The 25,356-nt window shown below is 36.6% G+C and overlaps 1 protein-coding gene across 1 annotated transcript in view; it reads left to right on the forward strand.

Moving 5' to 3' along the window:
• The window catches only part of LOC114031932 (beta-1,4-galactosyltransferase 6), an 82,847-nt gene that overhangs the window by 34,269 nt on the left and 23,222 nt on the right, over nt 1–25,356 (forward strand). The window contains exons 3-5 of the mRNA XM_027847150.1: nt 223–336; nt 14,936–15,060; nt 21,589–21,705. Coding sequence (XP_027702951.1) covers nt 223–336; nt 14,936–15,060; nt 21,589–21,705 — 356 coding nt within the window. The remainder of the gene's footprint in view (nt 1–222; nt 337–14,935; nt 15,061–21,588; nt 21,706–25,356) is intronic.

Below are 25,356 nucleotides of genomic sequence, written 5' to 3' on the forward strand. Positions count from 1 at the left end.
AGTTCCCTTCAAGCTATAAATCTGTGATCCTAAGGAAATGCATGGCTACATCTCCTTATCACTAGCTTTGTACCTAATTACTGGGATTGCTACTGCTAATTCTGTGTATTATAGTTTTTCCCACATTGATAATAATATATATGCTGAAAAACTAAGAATAAAAGCCTCAAGTAATTTGCTGGAGATAGAAAATTCTAATTTTTCTTTTTTTTTCCCTCAAAGATTACCCCGAAGGCAATAATTCAAGTGATTATCTTGCTCAAACATCAATGTATCTTCCAGAAAACTTCACATATTCTCCTTACCATCCATGCCCAGAAAAGCTGCCTTACATGAGTAAGTGAAACTTAATGTTAATTCAATGAAATGTTTATTTGTGCTACAATTCATCCTACAATGGAGCCATCATCTCATTGATGTAGGAATTTCCTCCATTCGTGAAAATTATAACCCATTCATGCCTTCACATTCTCTATAATTCTTGTCCATGTTCTTCCATAGATCCTTCATAAAGGCTCTGGAAGGGACCAGTAGAGGTCCTTTCATTTTATAGAGTAGGAAACCAAGATGAAGTTGGAATAAGTGACTTGATCAAGGTCTCATGGATAGTAAGTGGCAGAACTGAAATTTGAACCTAGATCCTACTACTCCAAATCCTGTGCTCTTTCTGTTGTATTGCATTGAGGCCTTCTAGGTGTTTTTTCTCCTTTTTCACATTTCACGGACTCCATTATAATAATGGCACTAAGACTATCCTTTTTTGTTCCTTTATTTCCTCAGTCATATCCCTTATGCTACTTCTTACACATAAGTCATTATTGAAAATATGCTGCAAATTATTTGTGCCCACCATGCATCTCTTCATTGCCCTTTGGGCCAGTCAACCTACAACTTTCATCACTAAGATAACAATGATGATGATGATGATGATGATGATGATAGCTAGCTTTACTATTGTGCTTTAAGATTCAAAAAACACTTTACACACAACTCTGTAAGGTAGGTGCTATTTTTGCACATATTTTTACAGATGAGGAAACTGAGGCTAAGAAATATTAAGGGACTTGCCCAGGGTCACAGAGCTAAGTAAGTATCTGAGGTGGAATTTGAATTCAGGTCTTCCTGCCTCAAAGTCCAATGCTCCATTTACCTCATCACTCAGCTGAACTACAGATTATGATGTTCTAAAAGTCTCAACTATATAGTATTGCCAGCAGAATATTATTGCTTAAAAGATGAATTTTTATGCGAAGAATCACTTTGGAGTTGTTAAAACACTATTTGTTTTTTTCAAGTGCAATTGACCCCACTCTTTTCCTTCTATTCAATTTTAGTCCCACTCATTTTCCATCTGTAGTGCTGTATCAAAATACATATAGATGTTATTTTTTTTAAGGCATTTGGGGTTAAATGACTTGCCCAGGGTCACACAGCTAGTAAGTGTCAAGTGTTTGGTCTGAGGTCAGAATTGAACTCAGGTCCTCCTGACTTAAGGGCCGATGCTCTATCCACTGTGCCACCTAGGTGCCCCTAGATGCTATTTCTTAAATACTTGTTATAAAACTACAGATAGGTCTCTTAACCTATTTAGATTATCGGTCTCCTCACTGGCTTTTGATAGAGAAGGTAGCTCAAGGACTTTTATTTTTTATCTATGCTTCTCTTAGTCACTGAGAGGAAGTATGGTTCAATGGAAAGAACATTAAAGCTTGGAGGCAGACAACTGATTCCAAGAGGTCCTGGCCCCACCACTTACCAGCTGTGTGGTAATGGGACCTCTCTGAGTTTATTTCCCGCAAAATAGACAAAATTATACTTGTACTTCTTACCCCCTGGGAATATCGAAATAAAGACATAGGTTCATAGGTCCTTAAAAGTGGAAAGGGACTTTAGAGATCCTCTAGTCCCAAGGGGTTCTTAACTTACGGTTTATTTTTGCAAAAAAAAATACTTATATATATATATGTATGTATATGTGTATATACATGTATATATATACACACGTATATAATATACACACAAATATATTATACACACATATACACAATTGACTGTATTTCAATATAATCAGTTTCCTTAGTTATCCTACTTGTTTTATTTTCTACATTTAAAACCATTATTCTGAGAATTCCATAGGTTTCACCAGACTGCCAAAGGGGTCATGACACAAGAAAAGGTCAGTCTATGGTCTGTTCTACCCTTTGCATTTTACAAATAAGGAAATCAGGACCCACAGAGATGAAATTATTCAAAGTCATGCATGTCCTAATTAATAGAATTGAGATTTAAATCTCAGGTCTTATAAACTGTAAATACTATGAATGTGAGCTTATGTATTCTTTTCCAAAAACTGAAAGTATCATCTGTGCAGTAATGAAACTGTTGAGTAACGTTTTTGCTGACATGTCAATTATAAAAATCTGCGTTGGGCCTTATCCATGGTTCCATGAAATGTCTCTTTTTTTCCTGCTGTTGGCTATATTGATTATTTTATTAGATCATCATAGCTAGAAATCTTGTTAACAAAATATTGAGAGGGTTCCATTGAAAACAAGGAATTAGACTCTCTAATCTTTTTTAAAATTTTATTATATTTTTAACTTATGAAATAAAATAAGCATTTCCATAATATAGTAGAATAATAAAAAAGATGACTGCGCATGAAACTGCAAATCTGTCTTGTGCATTTTGCTATTCCTTTTAAACATGTGATAAATTTATCATGTAAATTTATTTTTTCCCTTTTTTTTCTTCTCTCTGCCCCGCAAGATGTGTATATATGTGTGTGCATTCATGCATATATGTAAAATCATTCTATGCATACTTCTATTTATCAGTTCTTTTTCTGGACATAGATAGTATCTTCCTTCATAGGTCCTTTTGTAGTTAATTTGGATATTTATAATAGTCAAAATGACTTAGTTACTCAGAGTTCTTAAGACAATATTGCTGTTACTGTATACAACATTCTCTTGGTTCTGCTCGTTTTGCTCTTCATTATTTTATGCAAGTCTATCCATGTGTTTCTAAAAATCATCAAGCTCATCATTTTTTATAGCACAGTAGTATTCCATCACGATCATATGCCACAATTTGTTCAGCCATTCTCCAATTGACAGGCATCCCCACAATTTCCAGTTCTTTGCCATCATGAAGAGAGCTGCTATAAATATTTTAGAACATACAGGTTCTTTTCCTTTGTCCCTAAGTCATTTCAAATTACAGAATCTGGACCAGTAGCCTTGTGTTGAGATCACATATGAATCATAATAATAATGCCATATTTAGAAGATAGTCTTGCTAGAGTGGAGCTTCTCTTCTAATAGACATAACAAAGTGTATTTATTATAATGGAAGGTTCAGAGTTTGTATTTTACTGTATTGCTGAAAGAAAGGGGAAGGGTGGTGGCGCAAGTTTTGGGATAGATGGCTACAGTAATGATATCTGTACTCAAGGAGACAAGCAGGTGGGTTTGGAAGGAAACATAAAGAACTCTATTTTAGACATGTGTTTGAAATGTTCATAGAACTTATAAAATGTTTAGTAGTCATTTCATGACAAGAGACTAGACATCAGGAGAGAAATTAGGGCTGGGTATTTAGGTCTGTAAGTGATTTGCATTGAGATAATAATTAAACCAATATTAGGTAATAAGGTCACCAGGAGAGAATGTAGCAAGAGAAGGCGACCCAGGACACAGCCTTGGGATCTGTGGAGTAGGAACAGGAGGAATTGGGACTAGGAAACAGATGATGATCCAGCAAAGGCTACTGAGAAAAGTGGTCAGTTAAGTGGGAGAAGAACCATGAGAGCATAGTTCTTGGCACATAATCAGTGCTCAGTAAATGCTTGATGATTGATTGATTGACCAATCAGGAAGCTGTTGCAGTAGTATAGGCAAACATGATGGGGACCTGAATTAAGGTGGAAGTTTTGTAGGTATTGAGGAGATAGATTTGAGAAGTGTAAAGATAATGGGAAGGGTTCAGACCTGGGATCCTGGAGGGACAGTGATAATCTAGACAGATATAAAGAAGTTTGGAAGGGGTAGAGGTGGGTTTTTGGGGAAAATAATTCTGTTTTTGACATATTAAGTTCTAGATGCTTACAAGGAATCCAAGAAATGATAATGTTGTAGAACTAGAATTCGGGAGAGAGCCTTAGAAAGAGTAGTACACTTAGTTCACTGGCCCTGCTTCCAGCCTAGAGCATGACACAATCACTGAAGTGAACAATCCTAGTGGAAAGGGGGCCCACCATCCCCACCAACTACTGACCTACCCCTGGTGGGACAGCTAAGCCAGCCTACCTGAAGCATCAAAGCACCATAAGAGAGAGATAGTAAGTGGTATGTGCCAGGAGGGCCAAGCCATCTTGACAACCACCTCCCCTTAGACACTGATAGAGATAGCCCAGAACTCTGAGTCCAAGAGTCTGTAGAACATTCATCCTCTTGTTTCAGCCATTATTAAGGAGAGCAGCTCTTGGGGAGGAGTCCATGATCCCCACCATCAGCATCAGTTGCAGACCAACTACCATCAATAGGGAGGTAAACTCAAGAGTATTGGAAACAGTAGCACCCCTCCTTCCCACCACATACCACTGTCCCTGCTTCCAGGCTGGTTCCTACAGCCATTATCTAGGAGAACAACCCTTGTGGAGATATGGTTTGTCAGTCACTTCTCTGGAGACTGTAGCCACAGCTACTGAAGACCCAGAAAAGAAAATTCTCACCATCAAAATCCTTGACACTGTCAAATGGCTCAGCATCAGAAACCAGTATGGTTTTATCAACTTTTTAAGCTTTTATTTAGTATTTTATTTTTCCCCAGTTACATGTAAAAACAATTTTTAACATTCATTTTTAAAACTTTGAGTTCCAGATTCTCTCCCTTCCTCCATCCCCACCCCCTCACTGAGAAGGCAAGCCATTCTATATAGGTTATGTATGTGTAGTGATGCAAACCATATCCATAATAGTCATGTTGTAAAAGAAAACAGACAAAAAACTCAAGAAAAATAAAGTAAAAAAAGTATGCTTCAATATATATTCAGACACCATCAGTTCTTTCTCTGGGGATGGATAGCATTTTTTATCATGAGTCCTTTGGGATTGTCTTGGATCGTTGTATTGCTGAGAATAGCTAAGTCATTCACAGCTGATCATCTTACAATATTGCTGCTACAATGTACACAGTACATTTCACTTGCATCAGCCCATGCAAGTCTTTCCAGGTTTTTCTGAGAGCATCCTGCTCATCATTTCTTATAGTACAATAGTATTCCATCATAATCACATACCACAACTTGTTCGGCCATTCCCCAATTGATGGGCTTCCCCTCAACTTCTAATTCTTTATCCCCAGAAAAAGCTGCTACAAATATTTTTGTACATATAAATCCTTTTCCTTTTTTTTTTTAATCTTTTTGGGATACAGACCTAGTAATGGTATTACTAGGTCAAAGGGTATGCATGGTTTTATAGCCCTTTGGGCATAGTTAATGGAAATGATCTTAAAGAAGATGCAGTACCATTTGCTTTATCTTAGTGCTCTAAGGACCCCTGGGCTTTTCCATTTGACTTGTACTCAAAACTTTCTGTATGTGTTATATGCCCCAATTAGAGTTTGAGTTACTTAAGAGCAATGACTTCTATTTTTCTATTTGTGTTCTCATTGCAGGCTTTGCACATAGTAAGTGCTTAATATATGCTTTTTCATTCATTTATTTATTCATCAGATACATAGATCTGGGATTTATTTGCATAATTAAACCCATAGGAGTTGGCAAAGTAGTATGCAAAGAGAAGAGAAGTAGGCCTAGAACAGAGTTTTGGGGAAGACCCATAGTTGGAGGCATGATATGAATGATGATCCAGCAAAGAAGTCAGAAAGAAGGTCACACTTGTAGGAAGAGAACCAAGAGGGAGCAGTGTCATAAAAACCCTTGAAGGACACAGTATCCAGGAAGAGAGGGTGATTCACAGTGTCAAAGGACGTAGAAGGAAGGCAGAGCCCAGATGGTGGAGTAGCAGGAAGCAGCACAGTGAGTCCCTGTTTCCCCCAAACAAAAAATAAGAACTCCCCAAACTTTTCCATTTAGATCTAGAAAATCCTGACGGTGAAATCCAGAAAAGGTCACAGTGAGTCATTCATCCAGCCCATGTTGCCAGAAGGAGACAGAGGTCTGCAGATACTGGAGATGGAGTCAAGCCAGGAGCATGCTGTATGTGGAGTGCTTTAACACCTGGGGAGATGATGTGAACCTAGTCAAGAAGAGGTCCCACCAGAACCTCCACAGAGCCATAGGGCACCACTATGGAGACAGCTACCAAGTGGCAGCTTTGTTACTCACTATCCAGATCTAGGCCACAGATCTAGGGTATGCTGAGAAGGGGAGATGTGCCCTGGGCCATGTACCAAGAAAGGAGGGAGAAGCAAGTAGCACTTGTAGGCTCAGACCTAAGAGTGAGGTCTTAGTTCTAGCATCTATCCTGTCTTACCACAGAGTAACTAAGGCAGGAATCCCAAATGGGAGCCTGTATTGTAGTTCTGGACTTCTAATCCAGTAGAACTTTAAGGCACATGTGGTATTGCATTCAGTTCTATGCATCATATTTTACCTAATAGCAAGGCATCTGGGGTAATGTGTTTAGTTCTGAGCATCCTATTTTAGAAAGGACTTTGGCAAACTGTAATGTTTCCATACTTGTGATCAGCATCACAAGGAGATTGGAGACTAACTCAGGTTGTATAATGGGGGTAGAGTACATCTCATGAAGCTTAGCTGAGCTCTTAGCTACTCCTGAAAAAGTCATTCTCTCAGGATTACTGTTTGATCACCTGTGTTCAGGGAAAGATACACAAGCGGAGGAGGCAGCCAGAGAACCAAGGGCCTGCTTTGGATTAACCTAGGAAGCACCTGTGTTCACTGCCACATATGAGTAGCTCCCACAGCTGCAAGAGGTGGGAGGGAGAAGAGTTCTCTCTCTCCTCCTGGGAATCCCCAAATGGAGTCTTGCAGATTCCCCACACACTCTACAGATGGCAGAAGAGAGCCCAGAGTAGTTCTTTTTAAGGTTATCTAAATGGGCTCCTGTTCTTGGCTCAGTGGTCAATCCTCTTTGATATAGCCCCTTCCCCCTGCTGCCATCATGAGGATGAAGGGATTGCTGTGTCAACTTAAACTCCTTCAGTGCTAACCAGATATATCTCTCCAAGAAGCTAAGGTGATCGGCTCCATTTGTATTTTGTAAGCTGGCTATGGCAAGCCTGTTTCTATACATGCTCCATGAAATGTGCTCCAATCCTGTCAGTTAAGGGAGCTGGGAATATTCAGTCTAGAAAAGATAAGGTTTAGGATGGATAGGATAGCTGTCTTTGAGTATTAGAAGGGCAGTTATATGGATGAGGGATTAGGCTTGTTCTGTATGGTCCCAGAAGTCAGAATCAGAGCTTGTCAAGAATCATATTTGAGCTACAAATAAATAAAACTTTTCTAAGAGATCTGTCCATTACTGGAATTAATTTTGTTTAATTTTTTTTTTTTTGGTGAGGCAATTGGGGTTAAGTGACTTGCCAAGGCTCCCAGTTAGTAAATGTCAAGTGTCCAAAGCTGGATTTGAACTCAGGTCCTCCTGATTCCAGGGCTGGTACTCTATCCACTATGCCACCTAGTTGTCCCTACTGGAATTCTTCAGGGGAGAACTGAATGCCATGTTCTCAGAAGGATGTAGAGCAGTTGTGTCAAATTTAAATAGAAATGGGGGCCAGGAAATTGTACATAAGGATACCTGTGAGCTACATATTGACTTTGAAGACCACAAATTAAGTTTATCTATGTTTCATTGTATTTTTATTCATTTTCTTAAATATTTCCCAGTTATATTTTTATTTGGTTCAGGTCATGCTCAGTAGAGTTGGAACCTTGGACAGTTAGTAGGAACTGTCTTGTAAGGAAGAGACTTTGAGACACTGGCCCTTGAAGGGGAGAAACCTGTTATCGGGGAATAGGGAGACCCCAGTATAATATGGGAGTGTTTCCTATTTTAATGAATCTTGTAAACTCTGTGCTGTGTGCTGAGCTTTGCTGATACCACAACAGTGCAAGAGCTTTTAGCTCTTTTTTGGTTCTCTGAGACAAAGGCCTGGTCACTCCATCTAAGCTGCATATCTGTTTTCAAGACTGAAATTAGTCTTAATAATGTTCTGTTGTTGTTGCTGCTCTTTAGTCATTTTTTTTTTCAGTCACATCCAGTAGGATTAAGTGACTTGCTCAGGGTCACAGAGGTAGTAAGTGTCTGAGGTCAGATTTGAACTCAGGTCTTATTAACTCCAGGCCCAGTACTCTATCCACCTAGTCTGCCCTCGATAATGTTCTAATGAATGAGAAGTAGAATAAATGTATAGAGTTGAAATTATCATAAAAAAGTTTCACCGTTGGCTAAAACTTCCATAGTGTTGATTGAGAATAGTATAACAAAATATCTACATGTAAAATCTTAACAACCAGACAAAAATAATTGACTATTAAATCTCTAAAGATTATTATACTATATACATATATATGATAAAAATTTGTTAAGAATAGGATTACTTAGGTTAGTTTTCAATTCAGCATGATCAACAATTGAGAAAAAATTGGAGTATGTGATTGTCTTTAAAAGTTTTCTTGGAGTAGCAGACACTATAGTCACTAGAGTTTCATCAAAATATAATTTGGTCTTCAAGGTCAAGTTAAGATGAAATATTTGGTTAAATCTTTTTCAGTAACAATATCAAGGCTTTGAATGAATAGTTCAGTGTTAGTTTTAATATTTATAGATACTCCAGGGGCAAATATGCACTGGATTTCATTACATTTCTTAGAAGTTGTTCTATCCAACTACGTGTTGTAGAAAAATTGCTTTTTCTTAGGTATAAGAATTAAAGATATAGGTATAGAGAATTAGGTATAAAGAATTAAAAGATACTCATAATTAAATTTTATTGAGTGGATATAAAAATGTGTAGAATTATCTGGAACAGTTTTGCTTTTTATTAATGTTAAAATGATTAATTTTTCTTTATTATTTTAACCTTTAAATTACCTAAATAAAGTCCATTTTGGTGAAGAAAGGTCATATTTTTCCTTCTATGAATTCTATTTTGATTTATAATTGTTTTTATGCATTCTTTTTTGTCACATATGGAGCAATGCCTTTTGTAGTGTGCACCTTTGATGATGGCTACAGTCTCTAACAGTAACAACAAAGCTATGAGAAACAGAGTTCTTTCTTAGGGGATTTACATTATGTTTCCAATCTGGATTTAAATAACTCAAAACTAGCAAAGAGAGATAAGAGAAACAATCTCTCAATAACAAATTTGCTGTAGAAAACTGAAATCAATGAAGGTAAGGATCATTAAGCACATGTTCACTCTAGAAGAGAAGGGAGTAGCATAAAAGCTGTATATGTATTTGAGAAAGTTGGCTGCAGAGATTATGTGTATGTGTGTGTGCGCGTGCGCGTGTGCACATGTGTGTGTGTGTACAAGAAGGGTAGAAGAATCAAAGCAAAATAATGAAACTGAGTGAGTAAGCCTGATCTTTGTAGTGTTATAACTTCATTAATTTAGATGTGAGTTGGAAGCCAATTGGTTCTTTCAGATGAGGTAAATTATTCCATTCCAGAATATGAATATTCAAGAATCATGAAATCTTAGAATTGGAAGGAACTTTAGAGATCACCTTATCCAATCTCATCTCCTTTCTTCCTTCCCCAAATACATAAATCCTTACATGATCATCTATCCTCTGCTTGAGTACTTCTGGTGATGGGAAGCTCTGTATCTTATCAGACAGTCCAGATATTGAAGTTCTTACATATATATTGAAACTAAATTTTCCTCCCTATAACTTCTACCCATCAGTCCTAGTTCTGTCTTTTGAAGCCATATAGAATAAACATCATCCTTGTTGTATGTGATAACGCTACATATACTTGAAGACCTCTGTTGGGCCTCCTTAAATCTTATCTTTTCCAGGCTAAACTTTGCTATTACTGTAGGTAAAATAGTTTCTCAACACTTTAACACGAGGGTTATTGTGAAGATCAGTGAGATTATGTATGTAAAGCACTTTGCAAACCTTAAACTGCAATATAACTATTAGCTATTTTTTACCATTCTGATTACCCTTCTCTGGACATGGTTCAGTTTTTCAATATCCTTATTAAACTGTGGTATTCAGAAGTATCTCCCAGTTGTGGTTTGACCAGTGAATAATGCAGTGAAATATATTTTCCTTGATCTGGACACTCTACTTTTATTAATGCAACTTAAGATTGACATAGATATCCCAAAATTAATGCACAATATTGATTCTCATAGAGCTTTCAGTCAACTGAAATCTCTAGGCAAATCTCTTTCATGTGAATTGCTTTAAAGACAAAAGTCAAGTTTTGCCCAACCTATTCTTGTATAATTGATTTTTGGAACTTAAACTCAAGATTTTATTTTTATCCCTAGTAAGCTTCATCTTGTTAGCTTTGCCTCATTCCAGCCTGTCAAAATAATTTTGAATTTGATTCTTTTAGTCAAGAAAATAGATTTTTTTTAGCTTTTTGTCAACCACAAAATTAATAAGTACCTGTCCTCAAATTGAAAACATTAGCTAACATGTAGTGTTTAGTATTAATGTAAAGTAGCTTGCATATCAGCACTGAACTTGAAAGGGTTGTATGATTAATATCATGCTTACTCAGGTAAACATATGCTGATTGGAGGAAATGGTGATTCCTGGAGATAGACTTAAGTAGAGGCATGTGGACACACAGTTTGATTTTTCTTTGTCATTTCTGTTTCTGACCCAGGAAAGGAAAGATTATAGCTAAAGGGATATTTTCAGAAAGCTAACAGGCACAATATATTGGCAATTTAACCTTATATCAGAAGACAAAATTACCTAGTAGCAAGAGGAGATTACTGACTTTAGAAGACAAAATGTCCAGAATCAGACTCTAGATGCCAAAATAATATTAGAGGTAGTGAAATTAATGTAATGACTAAAATTAGTGTAGATTAGAGGGAGAAGAGGAACTGAGTTTTTAGATTTGTTTGCTTCTTGCTTCAAAGAAATTTCATAGTATCACTATGAAATTTAATTTTTTGAATTTTGGTGTTTAGGCTTTTTGACTTGTGTTCATCAGTCAGTCAATAAGCATTAATTGAGCATGCAGTATGTGCCAGGCACTGTGCTAAGCTCTGGGGACACAAAGTTCTCAAGGAGCTCACAGTCTAATGGGGGAGATACATGCAAACAACTGTATATGAACAAAATATACAGAATAAAGTGGAGATGATGTACACAGGGAAGGCACTAGAATTAAAGGTTTGGGAAAAGCTTCCTGAAGCAGATGAGATTTTAGCTGGGGCTAAAGTCAGGAGGCAGAGATGAGAAGAGAGAACATTCTAGACATGGGAAACAGTCAATGAAATGCTAAGATTTGTGATATAGAATCTTTTGTTCAATAAGCAGAGAGGAGGCCAAAGATCAAAGAGTATATTGGTGGTTGTGGGGATATAAGGTGTTAGAAGATAGGAAAAATGGGGGAGGGGCAAGTTATGAAGGGCTTGGAATACCAAATAGAGAATTTTATATTTGATTTTTGGAGGTGATAGGGAGCCACTGAAGTTTATTGAAGAGGGGGATTACGTGGTCAGACTTGTGATTTTGAAAGATCACTTTGACAGCTTGGAGCAGGGAGAGACTTGTGGCAGGGAGACCAACTAGAAGGCTATTGCAATAGTGCAGTCATGAGGTGATGAGAGCCTGTACCAGAGTAATGCTTGTGTCAGAGAAGAGAGAGAAGCATGTGCAATAGATGCTGTGAAAGCAAAATAGACAGGACTTGGTAACAGATTGGATATGGGGGCATGGGTGAGAGTGAGAATGAGGAACAGAGAATAACACCTAGGTTTGGAGCCTGGGTTTTCTTTTGGTAGACCTATAATATTTAACTTGCCTCTATCCTGTCTTTGAGATCAATATTTTGCTTGTATGAAGATCCTATTTTCTTTTTAACATTATTCCTTTTTGTTTTTCTTCTTCCAGATTGCTCTTCACTTCTTTGTATTTACATTTTCAATCAGTTATTCTTTTGTTTCTTTGGTGATCCTTGCTACTATGGATTCAGTTTTTCTATTCTGCCAATTACTTTTGCTGTACAAGTCATACATTCTACTTTCCCAATTCTTTAATATTTGTCTTCTAAACCATTCAGGAATATCTTGCTATGGTTCCATGTTCTTTTGGAAATACACAGAGTCATAAGCCAGTCTCATCATTTGCTGATTAGTTTTCCTTTGTCATATAGTATTTATTCATAGATGCCAGGACTCTTTTTTTTTTAATCTGGAGACCATATTTCTTTCTGTTATTAATATGTTCCCTATTGGTTTATCTACTTATGCTCAAGGTCGTTAACTGAATTTTCTTCCTTCTCAGGTCTCTGGTAATTTCAGTCTTTTCTCCTTATATTCTCCTATTGCTCATTTTTTGATTCTTTCCCCTTTGATGACAGTTTCCCTGAAGCCTAGATCTCAAAACCTTCTAAGCTTACTCTTACACTGCACAGTTCACATTTGGCCAACCTCAGACTCTGCCTCAAGACAGTTCTGCAGGAAAAAGAACTGGTCCCATCTGGGTGCTGGGCCTTTTGGAAAAGTCGGGTGGGAACCATAACATTTTGGCTTCTTATTCCAATTTTTTCTCTTCTGCAGTTCTCGAGCTGAGTACTGTTGCAGCACAGAGCACTGCAATCTCAGCCAGAGCTGAGATTTTAGTTTCCCAAGTAATGAAGAGGTAGACAGGGTAGATTTGAATTCTCTTATGATCCTGCCAGAGTATGGTGGGTAGTGGGGGTAGCTGTGCTGTGTGCATTAGGGGCTAGAGATTAGCTTCCTTTGTTGTTGATTCATTGGGTTTTACCTTGTTAGGGTTTGTGGTGTCTTATACGGTGGAAACAGCTGAAATTGTTTTACCTCTTGCACATGATTCTTATTTTGGAGAAGTTTGAGAGGTCGTGAGGATTAGAGAAAAAGTCTAGTCCTATGTCTTGTTGCTCATGTGACTCAGAAGTCTATAAATACTAAGTGCTAAATTACTTTTAGCAATCTTGTTATGTCTCACAACTTCAACTAGAACCTCTATGCAGATAACTCCTAAATCTATAGCTGTAAACTCTTGATTGGCATTTTCAACTGTCTACCTTATATCAAAACATATATGCCCTGCTGGCATCTCAAATACACCATGTCTAAAACGGAACTTTTCCCTCCAAACATGTTCTTTTCTTTTCAATTCCCTATTTCTGTCAGTTGCCCGATTACTCACAGTCACCTCATGTTGATAAACTTGGTATTATCTTTTATTCATCCCTCTCTGTTGCTTCCCACTCCCAATCAGTTGCTAAGTCTGGTTGATTCTGTCTCTTCAACATCTCTTGCATCTTCTTTCTTTCCCTTCCCATTGCTGCAAGCTTTGTGGATACCTCATTACCACTGACATGGGCTATGGCACTACTTTCCTAATTGATCTTTACCTTCAGTCTTTACACCCTCCAATTCATATTTCATATTCCATGGCAGATAAATCCTTATGAAAAATTGATCCAATCATATCACTTCTCCAGTAAAAACTTTTCAATGGCTATAATGCCTTCTGAATAAAATCCAAACTCCTCAGCCTTCCTCAAATGGCGTTCCACCATTTGGCACCACACTGACTTTTTAGCCTTAACTCATATTACCACACTCCATGCACTCCTTGCACTCTTTTGTTCTTTTCCCTTTGCTCATACTTTCCTGTATATGGAATGCTCTCAGTCTACTGAGGTCTTTCAAGATACAACTCATGTGCCGAATCTTCTATCAAGCCTTTTCTGATCCTGTAGTCAGAAATGATCTTTCCTTCTTCAGATGAATATAACACTTTAGACTTCTCTAGTCTCTGAACAAATTGTGATACATGAATGTAATGGAATACTATTGTGCTATAAGAAATGTTAGCAGATGGATTTTAGAAAAACTGGGAAGACTTACATGAACTGATGCTGAGTGAAATAAGCAGAAGCAAAACCAGGAGAGCACTGTATACAGTAACAGGCAATATTGTGTTATGATCAGCTATGATTAACTTAGCTCTTCTTAGTAATACAATGCTCTAAGATAATGCCAAAAGACTCCAGATGGAAAATGCTTTCTACATCTAGAGAAAGAACTACGGAGCCTGAATGCAGATCGCAACACACTATTCTCTGCCTGTCTGTCTGTCTGTCTCTTGTGGTTATTCTCTTTTGTTCTGATTCTTCTTTCAATATACAAACATTAATTATTATTATTATTAGTATTATTTATTATTGTCTTTTTTTTTGGCTTGTACTCATTTGTGCATGTGTTGTATCTCTCTCCTGAATTGTTGTAAGCTGCATGTGAGCTAGGACCTTGTCCTATTGATTATTGTATCTCCCCTTGCAGAAGGTTTTTCATCAGCAGAGGAGGGGGTGGTCCAGGCTTTTAATTACATCTCCAGGTGAGGAAACTATTTTAGCCAATGAGAGTTCATGACTACCGTGCAGCTTATAGTCTTAGAAAATTGCCTGGATCAAAGAAAGGCAAGTGATGTACACAGTCAGTATGTGTCAGAAATGGAACTTGAACCAGGTCTCCCTCACTCTGAGACCATGATACATATTTGGTGCTTAATTAACATTTGTTGAGCATCACTAGAAGATCTGCTACAAACATGAGTTATTTATTAATCTGGTGTACCCAATGAGAATGTTTAGTTCAGGTAAATAAATTTTATTTCACTTAGTATTAGATATTTAGTATATTTCTGAATCCTTGTTGTAAAAGACATTAAAATGTTTTCCTTGTGTTTCTTTCTATATAGGGGGCCTTATCAATGTCAATATGAGTGAAATCAGTTTAGATGAAATTCAACAGGTATTCTCTAAGGATTTAGATATTGGTCCAGGTGGTCATTGGAGGCCCAAAGACTGCAAACCCCGATGGAAGGTGAGAGACACTTTTTTGTATCAATATTATTATGTTTTGAGTGTGAAGGTATGTTAGACAGAGCATGGAATTGATCACATTGGCAGTTGTGATGTGATTTACAATCATAATTGTAAATTTTATGTATGTGTTTTTTGAAGTTCCTAGTAAAAAGATTTAGTATGAACAGGTGATGATCATATCACAGTCTGATATAGTGAAATAAATTTGGATTAAGAGTTAGAAAACCTGGTTTTGGATCTTGACTCTGTCACTTAGAAGCATATAGCTAGTTGTCAGAGGATAGAGCTTTGCACTTGAAGTCAGAAAGATGTGAATTTAAATTTGGCCAGAGATACTAGGTGTGTGATCCTGGGACAAGTGATTTATCTATCTGCTTGAGTTTGCTCATCTGTAAAATTGAAATAATAAGAGCACCTGCTTCCTAGGAATATTATGAGGATAAAATGAGGTAATATTTGTCGAGTGCTTTGCAAAACACTTAAAGCATTATATAAATGATAGTTATCATCATCATCATCACTTATTAGCTTTTATGACCTTGGATACATAAAGACTTGGTTTCAAGTCCAGCTTCTGACATATCCTGGCTATGGGACCCTGGGCAAATATTTTAACCTCTTAGTGCCCCAGGAAACTCTCCAAGACTGAAACTTGCAGAAAAAAATGATAGCATCTCTTGGTTGAGAGAGTTCTTCTCACCCGGGAGTTCTCCTACCAATGAAATCGCAGGTTGTCTCCTTCTCCCTAGACATAGATCTAGGAATGAAAGAAGGGCTTACTAGGCACTATGTTCAAAGCACCGCTAAGTGCTGGTGATTCAAATGGAAAAGCCAGACAGTACCTGTCTTCAAGGGACTCACATTTTATAGAGGGAGACAAGAGGTAGAAGAGTTCAGTGGTAATTGAATTGAAAAGGCTTAGTGGTTTTTAGGGTATAGCAGCAAAGCATATATGGAAATGCATCTTTTAAAATGTCATTTTCATCGATAAAACCATCTCCATTTCTGATGTTAGACCATTTGAATCCAAAGTGTCAGGAACCTTGGTTCTGCTCTGCATTTTCAGTAACCGTAGCTGCTCACAGGTTGCATCTCCACAAGACTTTCTCCCCAAACATTCAAAATATTCAAATTATCAAATAGTTCTATAATTTCATTGATTTGGATGTTCTCTCCAGTGATGCAGTTCACAACTCTTTCATGCCTGACCATTCTATGTGAATCTTGATGGTTTCGCCCTCTAAGTCTGTTATCGGATTCATGTTTCTATCATTTGGGGGCCTCGCTCTGTCCTGATACAAAGATGAACATTTGTGGAGCACTTGTGTTTTCTAACTGTGATCCTTTTTTTGCCATGTGACCAAAACATAATTTTCCACCTCATATATTTCCTTGGTGACATCTTTAACTCCAATTCTTCAAAGTTAATTATTTGTTAAACATTGAATCCCGCGTATTCCCACCATGCACTTCTCTGTTGCCCTCTGTGTCATGTTCATTTTCAGTTCCTTGGCTACTGTTGTTCATGATCTGTAGCCATACAACAACATTGGTAGAGTATTGTTATTAAAAAAATGAACATTTGTTTCTGGGAGAAGTTTGGAGATATTAAAGGAGTTTTATAGTTTCCTCAAGTTTCCCATTCTCCTCCTCCTGATTAATTCTGACTGCACACCAGGCCCTTCTATATCCTCCACTGTCTCCCAAAGTGTATCCAAACTTATGTTCATTGTTTCTATGACACTTTTTACTTTTCTTATCCTCTACTTTCCTCTTCTCTTTTTGCCTTCAATCTTTCCCAACATCAATCTCTCTTCCATCGAGTCCTGTCTTCTCATTATGTGGACAAAACATTTAAGCATCAGCTTCAATATTTGTTCTTCCAATGAATAGTCTAAACTAAGTTTTTTAAGTATTGACTGATTTAATCTCTTTGCTATCCAAGGGACTCTCAAAAGTATTCTCCAGCACCACAATTTGAAAGCATTGATTCTATGGTGCTCAGCTTCCCTTATAATCCAGCTCTCACAGCCATCCATTGCTATTGGAAAAATCATAGCTTTGACTACTTAGACCTTTGTCAACAAGGTGATGTCTCTGCTTTTTATTATGCTTTCCAGATTTGCCATAGCTTTCCTTCTACAGAGCAAGCATCTTTTAATTTCATGGTTAAGATCATCATCTGCAGTGATCTTTGGGCCCAAGAATATAAAATCTGACACTCCTTCCATTTCTTCTCCCTCTATTTGCCAGAAAGTGATGGGGCCAGTTGCTAAGATCTTAGTGTTTTGATGTTAAGCTTCTAGCCAGCTTTTATACTTTTCTCTTTCACTCTCATCAAGGAGCTTCTTAATTCCTCTTCACTTTCTACTTTATCAGACTCACACTTTAGGAAAATTATTTTGGTAGCTTTGTGGAGGATGTATTGGAGAGGGGAGAGATCTGAAGCAGAGAGACCAATTAGACTATTGCAGTAGTCCAAGTGAGAGGTGATGAAGGTTTGAACTAGGGTGGTGGCTGTGTGAGTGGAGAGAAGGGGACATTTGAGAGAGAAGAAATCAGAGGGTCTGAAAACTTGCTTAGATATACGGATTGAGCAAAAGGATGATACTGAGGTGAATTTAGGTGACTAGGAGGGTGTAGTGATGCACTTAACAGAAATAAGGAAGTTTGGCAAATAGATGGATTATGGGGGAAATATAATGAGACTCTTTTGGACATGTTGAGTTTAAGAAGTTGCTGATGTGGGATTGGATCTTGGGAGAGATAGTGGGTTGGATATAGATCTGGTAATTATTTGCATAGAAAAGATATAGAGCATATCCAGGAAGATAAGGTAGTCAATAGCATCAAATGCTGATGAAGAAAGGGTGGCCAAGGATGCAGTTTCACCCAGAGGGAGCCAAGTATGTCTCACTAAGTACCAGAAGATGTAACAAGAGAGTGAGTGGTCTAAGATGAGAGGAAGTGTGCTAATTTTGGATCATGAGTTCCAGAGGGCACAGTGGAAGGGATAAGCTCTTTTAGAGTGAAAGATTTTGGGGGTAAGTTTGAGGTGAATGGGAATGAGGAGGCAGAACACCTGGAGTTGGGTAGAGAGAGTTGTTCTTTGGCTGGTCGGTATTACTAGAATAGTAAGTGTAATAGGGAGTGAGAGTATGCTAACAATTGGGAAATGAATCATTCAAAATATCAGTGAGTTCTGCTGATTTAGTTTGATGATTAGAAGCATGAAGGTTGATTCTCAAGGTTTTGACACAGCTCTTACCTGCTGTGTTACCGTGTCCTAGGAGGCATCTGGGAGCCTCAGTTTTCCATGAATTCTGGTGGCATCTTGGATTGTCTTTCATAATCTTTCTTGATTTCATTCACATCCACTCACAGTAGGCATGAGCAGATGATGGTGTGCTCCTGGACAAGAGACTGCTGTGTCCCAGGAACTGACCCTCATTTGTTACTATTGATATTAATTCTCTTTTTTCCCCATGGAAAATAAAACAAATTGATTATCTACAAAGATTGCAGAAAAAACTCAATTATCTATGGGTTTGGGTACAAGAAAACTTTATTCCCTGGTGAGTCCCACCTCCTCCCTGGGTATCATATAATCATTTCTATTCTATAAAGCTACTTTGGTTTGGGAAATTACTTTAGGCAGGAAAAGGAGTTCCGTTGTTGGTTTTTTTTAACTGTTTCACGTTCAAAGAATTCATCACCTAGAGGCCACTTGCAGGTGCTAAACCTCTTCATACTCAGCTAGCCTGGTAAGCATATAGCCTGTCACCTGGCCTGTACTGAAAGCCTTTAAAGCCTAGGAGAACCTGCCAGAGCTTTTGCTAGCTGCCGTAGTCTTTGAGAACCAAGGGTCACTTTCATGGCACAATTAGAAAGTTGAGTAGAACTTTGGCTTTTTTAAAGTCTTTAAAATATAAGGAAGATTTAACATGCTCTGAAAAAGTAGAATATTTTATATCTTGTTTTGGTAAATTTATTAAGCTAGCAGTTTAATGGCCTTACGTTGTATTTTCCATATTTCAGATTATACAGGAGCAAGCCTATGATAGGACTTCTGCTCGTATGGAATTCTTTGAAACAACAGGTGGTTATATGTAGTAACTTTGATTTGTTTTCTGGATAAGCCTGACCCCTAGTAGTTCATGTTTGATAATTAGGACAAAATGAGACACTTGTATGTCATTCAGCAGTTTAAAAAAGGATTTTACTTAGCCACAAAAGGAGGATATTAAACAAGGCTATGTATTGAGGACACCTTGAGTTAATTCAGCTGAGCAAAGATCCTCTGCCCAAGTTATCCATAGCTTTCCACTAGCCAATCCTAGAGAGCATGTGGAACACCTGATGGCTATTTTTTTGACTCCTATGGCCAGGAAATGATGTGAGCAACCCTACACCAACCAAGTCTAGAGAATGGTTTAGTACTCCCCCCCAAACAAAACACCCCAAAACCTAGCTTAATTTGCATGGGGAGGGGAGAGGAAAGTGTTAGAATATTGTTCCCACTATAATTTGCCATTCTAATAATCTTGTAGTACTTATTGAAACTTCACCAATGCTGCACACAAACTAATAGAAGAAATTAAAAGTTTGATGGCTTTTTGTGCATTTTGTCTACCTGTATATAGATACAAGTATACACCAATTTATCTGTAAAGATAAAAACACATTTTATTTATGTATTATTTAAAAACATCCAGCACGAAAGTCCTACTTTGATGTCGCTTTATGATATGGAGGTGACCAAGGGTTCTTAAAGGCTCTAACAGCAAAATGACAGCTCTGTTGAATCTTAGACAACTATTATTATTGTCATTGTTACTGCTCTGTTGTTCGTCCTTCATTCTCTAAGAGAACCAATGACATCAGAGGGATGATGTCTTGACTTGCAAGTGAATTGTATTTAAGTGGGGCAGAGAAAAGTCGTCAGCCACACTCTCTCCTCCAGAGTCATCAGAGTCCAGTGGCAAGACATAGGTCAGAACGACTGGCAGTGGCCCAGGATGCCCTGGGAGACTTTGGCTTTTTCAAGTTAAGATCTTTTCCAGGTCCCAGTTTCTCTGAGACAACAACCTTTCAGTGATTAAAGGCTAGGTAAGAAATGTGGCAAAAGATGGCCTAGTTTACCTTCACAAAAGAATCAGTCTGAGAGGGGAAAACTCTCAGAGATTCTGGTCCAAACAGAAACACTCGCCATTTACCTGTTATTGTTCTACCCACTACTCTACCCTCAAACCTTCCCAAGATTTCTTTTGGATGAGCAACTGTTAGACAGTAGACTTTCTCTGAGGCAGCTAGGTGGTGCAGTGGATAGATTGCTGGGCCTGGAGTCAGGAAGACTCTTCTTCTGAGTTCAAATCTGGCCTCAGACATTTACTAGCTGTGTGATCCTGGGCAAGTCACTGAACCCTGTGTGCCTCAGTTTCCTCATCTGTAAACTGAGCTGGAGAAGGAAATGGCAAACCACTTCAGTATTTTTGCTGTGAAAACCCCAAAAGGGGTCATGAAGAGTCAGACGTGATTGAAAAACTACTGAATGACAACAGACTGTCTGTGACACTTAATAGAATTCATTTTAAGGTTTGTAAAAAAGCACTTTACATACATCACCTCATTTGAGTATCACAACAATCCAGGTAGGTAATATAGTTATTCCCATTTTACAGATGAGTAAGCTAAAGCTCAGAGAGGTTAAGTGACAATATAACAAATGTTATTACTATTATTATTACCATCATCATCCTCCAATATTTATATAGCACTTTTACTATTATCTCATTTGAGACTCACATCAAGTCTCGGAGGTAGATGCTATTATACAGTTGAGGAAATTAGAGCAAACAAAGGTTAAGTGACTTGCCCAGGGTCACACAGCTAGGAAGTGTCTGAGGCCAGATTTGAACTCAAATCTTCCTGACTCTAGGCTCAGTGCTTATCCACTGCTCTACCTAGAAAGGCTTTTGGTATTAACCAAGTGTCTGTTTTTTGATCTCTAATTCAGCTAAATTCTAAGAAGCTGATTACTCTGATGATCAATTCATGATGAATATTTTTGGCCACAGCAATTTTTGAAGACTATTACTAAATCAGATTGTGATCTGTCGATAGTCATAGCAGTGAAATCACAGGTCCTTGAAATATTGCAGTAACAGTAGAAAAAAATTAAATATTTTTTTTTACTAAAAATAGTAAAAGACTAACATACACTTCAAAATTAATTTAACATGTTTTAAGATAATTCATGAGGGTGGTATATGGTGATCAGATGTTGAGGGTGCTCAGGTTTTGGCTACTTCATAAACCAAAAAATTCCCATGGAGGTATAGATTCTAGTGGGTCATCTTTTAAGCTAAGTTCTTTTTTTTTTTTAACTAAAGTGTCTCAGAATCATCATTAATGGCAGCATTTGTATCAAAAATTAAATATTAAAGCCTTTGGGAATTTTCAGTTTTTATCTTTATACCCATTTTTATATTGACATGAAATTTTCCACTATTTTTCATTTTTGAAGGTGGCAATTCTCATTCCTTTTCGCAATCGCCATGAGCATCTTCCAATTTTTTTCTTGCACCTGATACCAATGCTACAGAAACAACGATTGGAATTTGCCTTTTATGTCATTGAACAGGTGAGACTTTTTATTTAAAGTGGTAAATAAATGTGTTGAATTCTGAGACCTCGTTCATTAAATGGATTAGGAATCACATTACTTATCCAGGCCACTTGATGGTCATGTGTTTGATATAAAATTGTATTTCAGATCTAGTTTAAATTCCCAGCTGCCAAATTCCTTTATTTGGTCAGCAGCTCTTTAATAAATACTATTTTAAAATCATAATCTTTGTTAGGTTATAGCCAATCCCTCTCCAATCAACCATATCCCTTAAAAAACTATGTTGTGTTGCCACATCTACTGACAAACCTTCACTTCTGAGTAGAATTAAAACGTTTGAAGTGTTTTTGCTCATTTTATATAAGATGAATACCTGGGGTCTAGATCTTCCTAAGATTCCTTTTCTTAATTACTCTCATTGTGTACAGAATTTATAAGATACCCGATAGCCTACCTTTTAGAATATACACAAGAAGTATATGAAGACAACTACAAACAGTTGTTTTCAGAAATACAGACTTACACTGTTTTAAAATCATAATCTTTGTTAGGTTATAGCCAATGTTAACTTATAGTGCTAAAATCACTACTCCCTCCCCCATCAACCATATCTCATTGTGTACAGAATTTATAAGATACTCGATAGCCTACCTTTTAGAATATACACACGAACTATACGAAGACAATTCCAAACATTTGTTTTCAAAAATACAGACTTAAGTAATTGGAAAAAATGAGCAATTGATAGGATAAGCCAATATAATAAGAAATAATATTACCTAAATTAATTTACTTACGCAGTGACATGCCAATCAAACTACCTAAGTGTTATTTTATAGGATTAGAGAAAGATAATGAAATTCATATGGGAAAACTTCAACAATCCTAAAAGAAATAATGACATGGGAAAGAAGGGGGCCTAGCAATGTCAGATCCCAAACTGTATTAAAAATAGTTATTATTAAAAACAATTGATACTGGTTAAGAAATAGAAAGATCAATCAGTGGAACAGATTAGGTTTATAACAAGCAAGGGTATCAAATACCCTAGTATTTGATAAACATGAAGACCCCAGCTACTGGGATAAGAACTTAGTATTTGACAACAACTGCTTGGGAAAATTGGATGGCAGCAATGTAGAAGAATTTAGATTTAGATCAGCACCTTATACCTTATATAAAAATAAGCTCCAAATGGATACACGATGTAGACATATAAGGTCACATAATTAAACAAATTAAAGAAGCATGAGAAAAAAAATTACCTGTCAGATCCATGGATGATTGAAAAATCATGACCAAACAAGAAATAGAGAGGATCATAAAAGATAACATGAATAATTTTGATTACATAAAATTAAAAAGTTTTTTGTATGAGCAAATCAGATAAGCTAAAAGGGAAACAATTAACCAAGAAAAATATTTGTAGCAGATTTTTTCAATGAAGGTCTCATTTTCAGGATACTTAAGGAACTGATTGAAATTTATAAGAAAAAGAGCCATTCTCCAATTGACACATAGTCTAAGGATAAGAACAGACATTCTCAAGGGAATAAAGGTTATCTATAGGCATATGAAAAAATACCCTAAATCATTACCAATTAGAGAAATGGCAGTTAAAGTATTTTCTAGATTCCACCTCACACTGTTCAGAATGGCAAAGATAACAAAATGAGATAATGATAAATATTGAATGGGTTGTGGGAAGACAAGCATATTGTGTGCTGTTGATAAGCCTATCAATGGGTACAACTATTTTGGAAAGCAATTTGTAATTATACACAAAAACTTACTAAACCATGTATGCTCTTTGATTCAGCTAAAACCCTCCTAAGTTTATATCCAAAAGAGATCAAAGAAAGAGGAAAAGCTCCTTATACACAAAAAATATTTGTAAAAGATCCTTTTGTGGTGATAAAGAACAAGAAACTAAGAGGATTTCCAACAGTTGAGGAATGGTTGAATAAGTTTGGTATATGAATGTGATGGCATACTGTTGCGTTATTAGAATTAGATGGTTTCATGAAGATAGGGAATTAAGTGAACTAATATAGAATGAACTATAACAGTTTATATCATAACATCAATGTTATAAAAATGAACATTTTTGAGAACTTTATAAGCTGATGAAAAATGAAATGAGCAAAACTAGGAGAACAGTTTTTTATATAATCATAACAATATTGTAAAAATCAAAAAACCTTTGAAGCTATAACTATCATCAATACAATAACCATTCATGATTCCAGAATACCAATGATGAAAACATGCTTACTTATAGAGAGGTGATGGATTTTGGGTGAAGAATGAGACATATATTTTTTGTGTACATCTATTGGAGGGGGATTTGTTTTGCTTGACTATACATATTTGCTGTAAGAAATTAGTTTTTTTCTTTTCCTTTTTTTAATGGAGTGGGGTTGGGAGGGAGAGAAAATAGATTTTAGTTAATTTAAAAACTAGAGAGGTGGGGGCAATGCTATAAATGTGAAATGTTTCATGCAATTTCATATGAAATCACTGTATTATTAGTTTAATTTAACTGTTTTATTTTGTTAAAACAGCAACAAAGTGAAAGTAATCTGTAAATGTATGCAATGTAAAACAAAACACATCAATAAAATGGAAAGTGGCCAAAAAAAGTTAAGAAGTTTTTTAGTTTATGGTATGTGAATTTAAATAGCAAAATACACAGAGTTCCTTTAAGCTTATAACTGATATTTATGTAGTACCTTAGAGTTTATAAAGCACTTTACATACATTATTTCATTTGCTTCTTTAACAGCCATGAAAATAAATACCACAGCTATTAGTGTTCCTATTTTACAAATGAGGCTTAAAGAAGTTGCAATCTGTCTATATCTTGTAAGGATTAAGCATAATAGTATAAACTCAGATCTTTTTTGACTCATTCTCTTTTCTCTATACCAAATTGCCTTTAATAAATATTTTAAATAGGTATAATATATACATACTTTAATGAGCCCATGATCTTATTTGAGCCAATATGACTTTTTCATGTTCAAATTGCAACTCATACATGTCTTCTTATCCTATTTAACACTTACCCATCTCCTTCCAGAACTCCTCCATAGTGAATCTGCCTAGCATGTTGGAGCCCTTCTTTGTCTCTAATGTTTCATGAATAAGGGTTCCACGCTTGGGCTATTACCCATGTTCTTGTTGTCCCTTCTTTTGGGCTCATACATGACCTTAATGGTGTTTTTTTAATGCTACTTTAAAGCAAATCATCTTTGGTTATGTGCTGCAGCTTCCCGCCATAGCTCTTTACATTGTCCTTTAGGTTAAACACAGTTTTGGTTATTCGAAGATTGTGGTGTTTCATGTTTCACAGTCATATAGCTATACTGGGACAGTATTATGATTCTATATGTTTAACTGTGCATATTTCTCCCCACATATACATCTAAGTATAATGAAAGGATGAATTATCTAAAGGCATTTTTGACAAAATATAATTATAAAAATGCAAGATCTTTTTAGAGTGCTATTGACTATCCATAAAAATAAATACTATACCAGATTTTCTAGTTCAAGATTGGTCAAATGAAAATCAAACGTCGACTTAAATGTAAATTAATGTACTTTTTCCATTCTTTTGATTTTCATTTTGTTTGATTTTACTGGGAATTCTGTGGCTGTACA

The sequence above is a fragment of the Vombatus ursinus genome, unplaced genomic scaffold (genome assembly GCF_900497805.2).
Source record: "Vombatus ursinus unplaced genomic scaffold, bare-nosed wombat genome assembly UNPS02015255.1, whole genome shotgun sequence".
Classification (NCBI taxonomy): Eukaryota; Metazoa; Chordata; class Mammalia; order Diprotodontia; family Vombatidae; genus Vombatus; species Vombatus ursinus.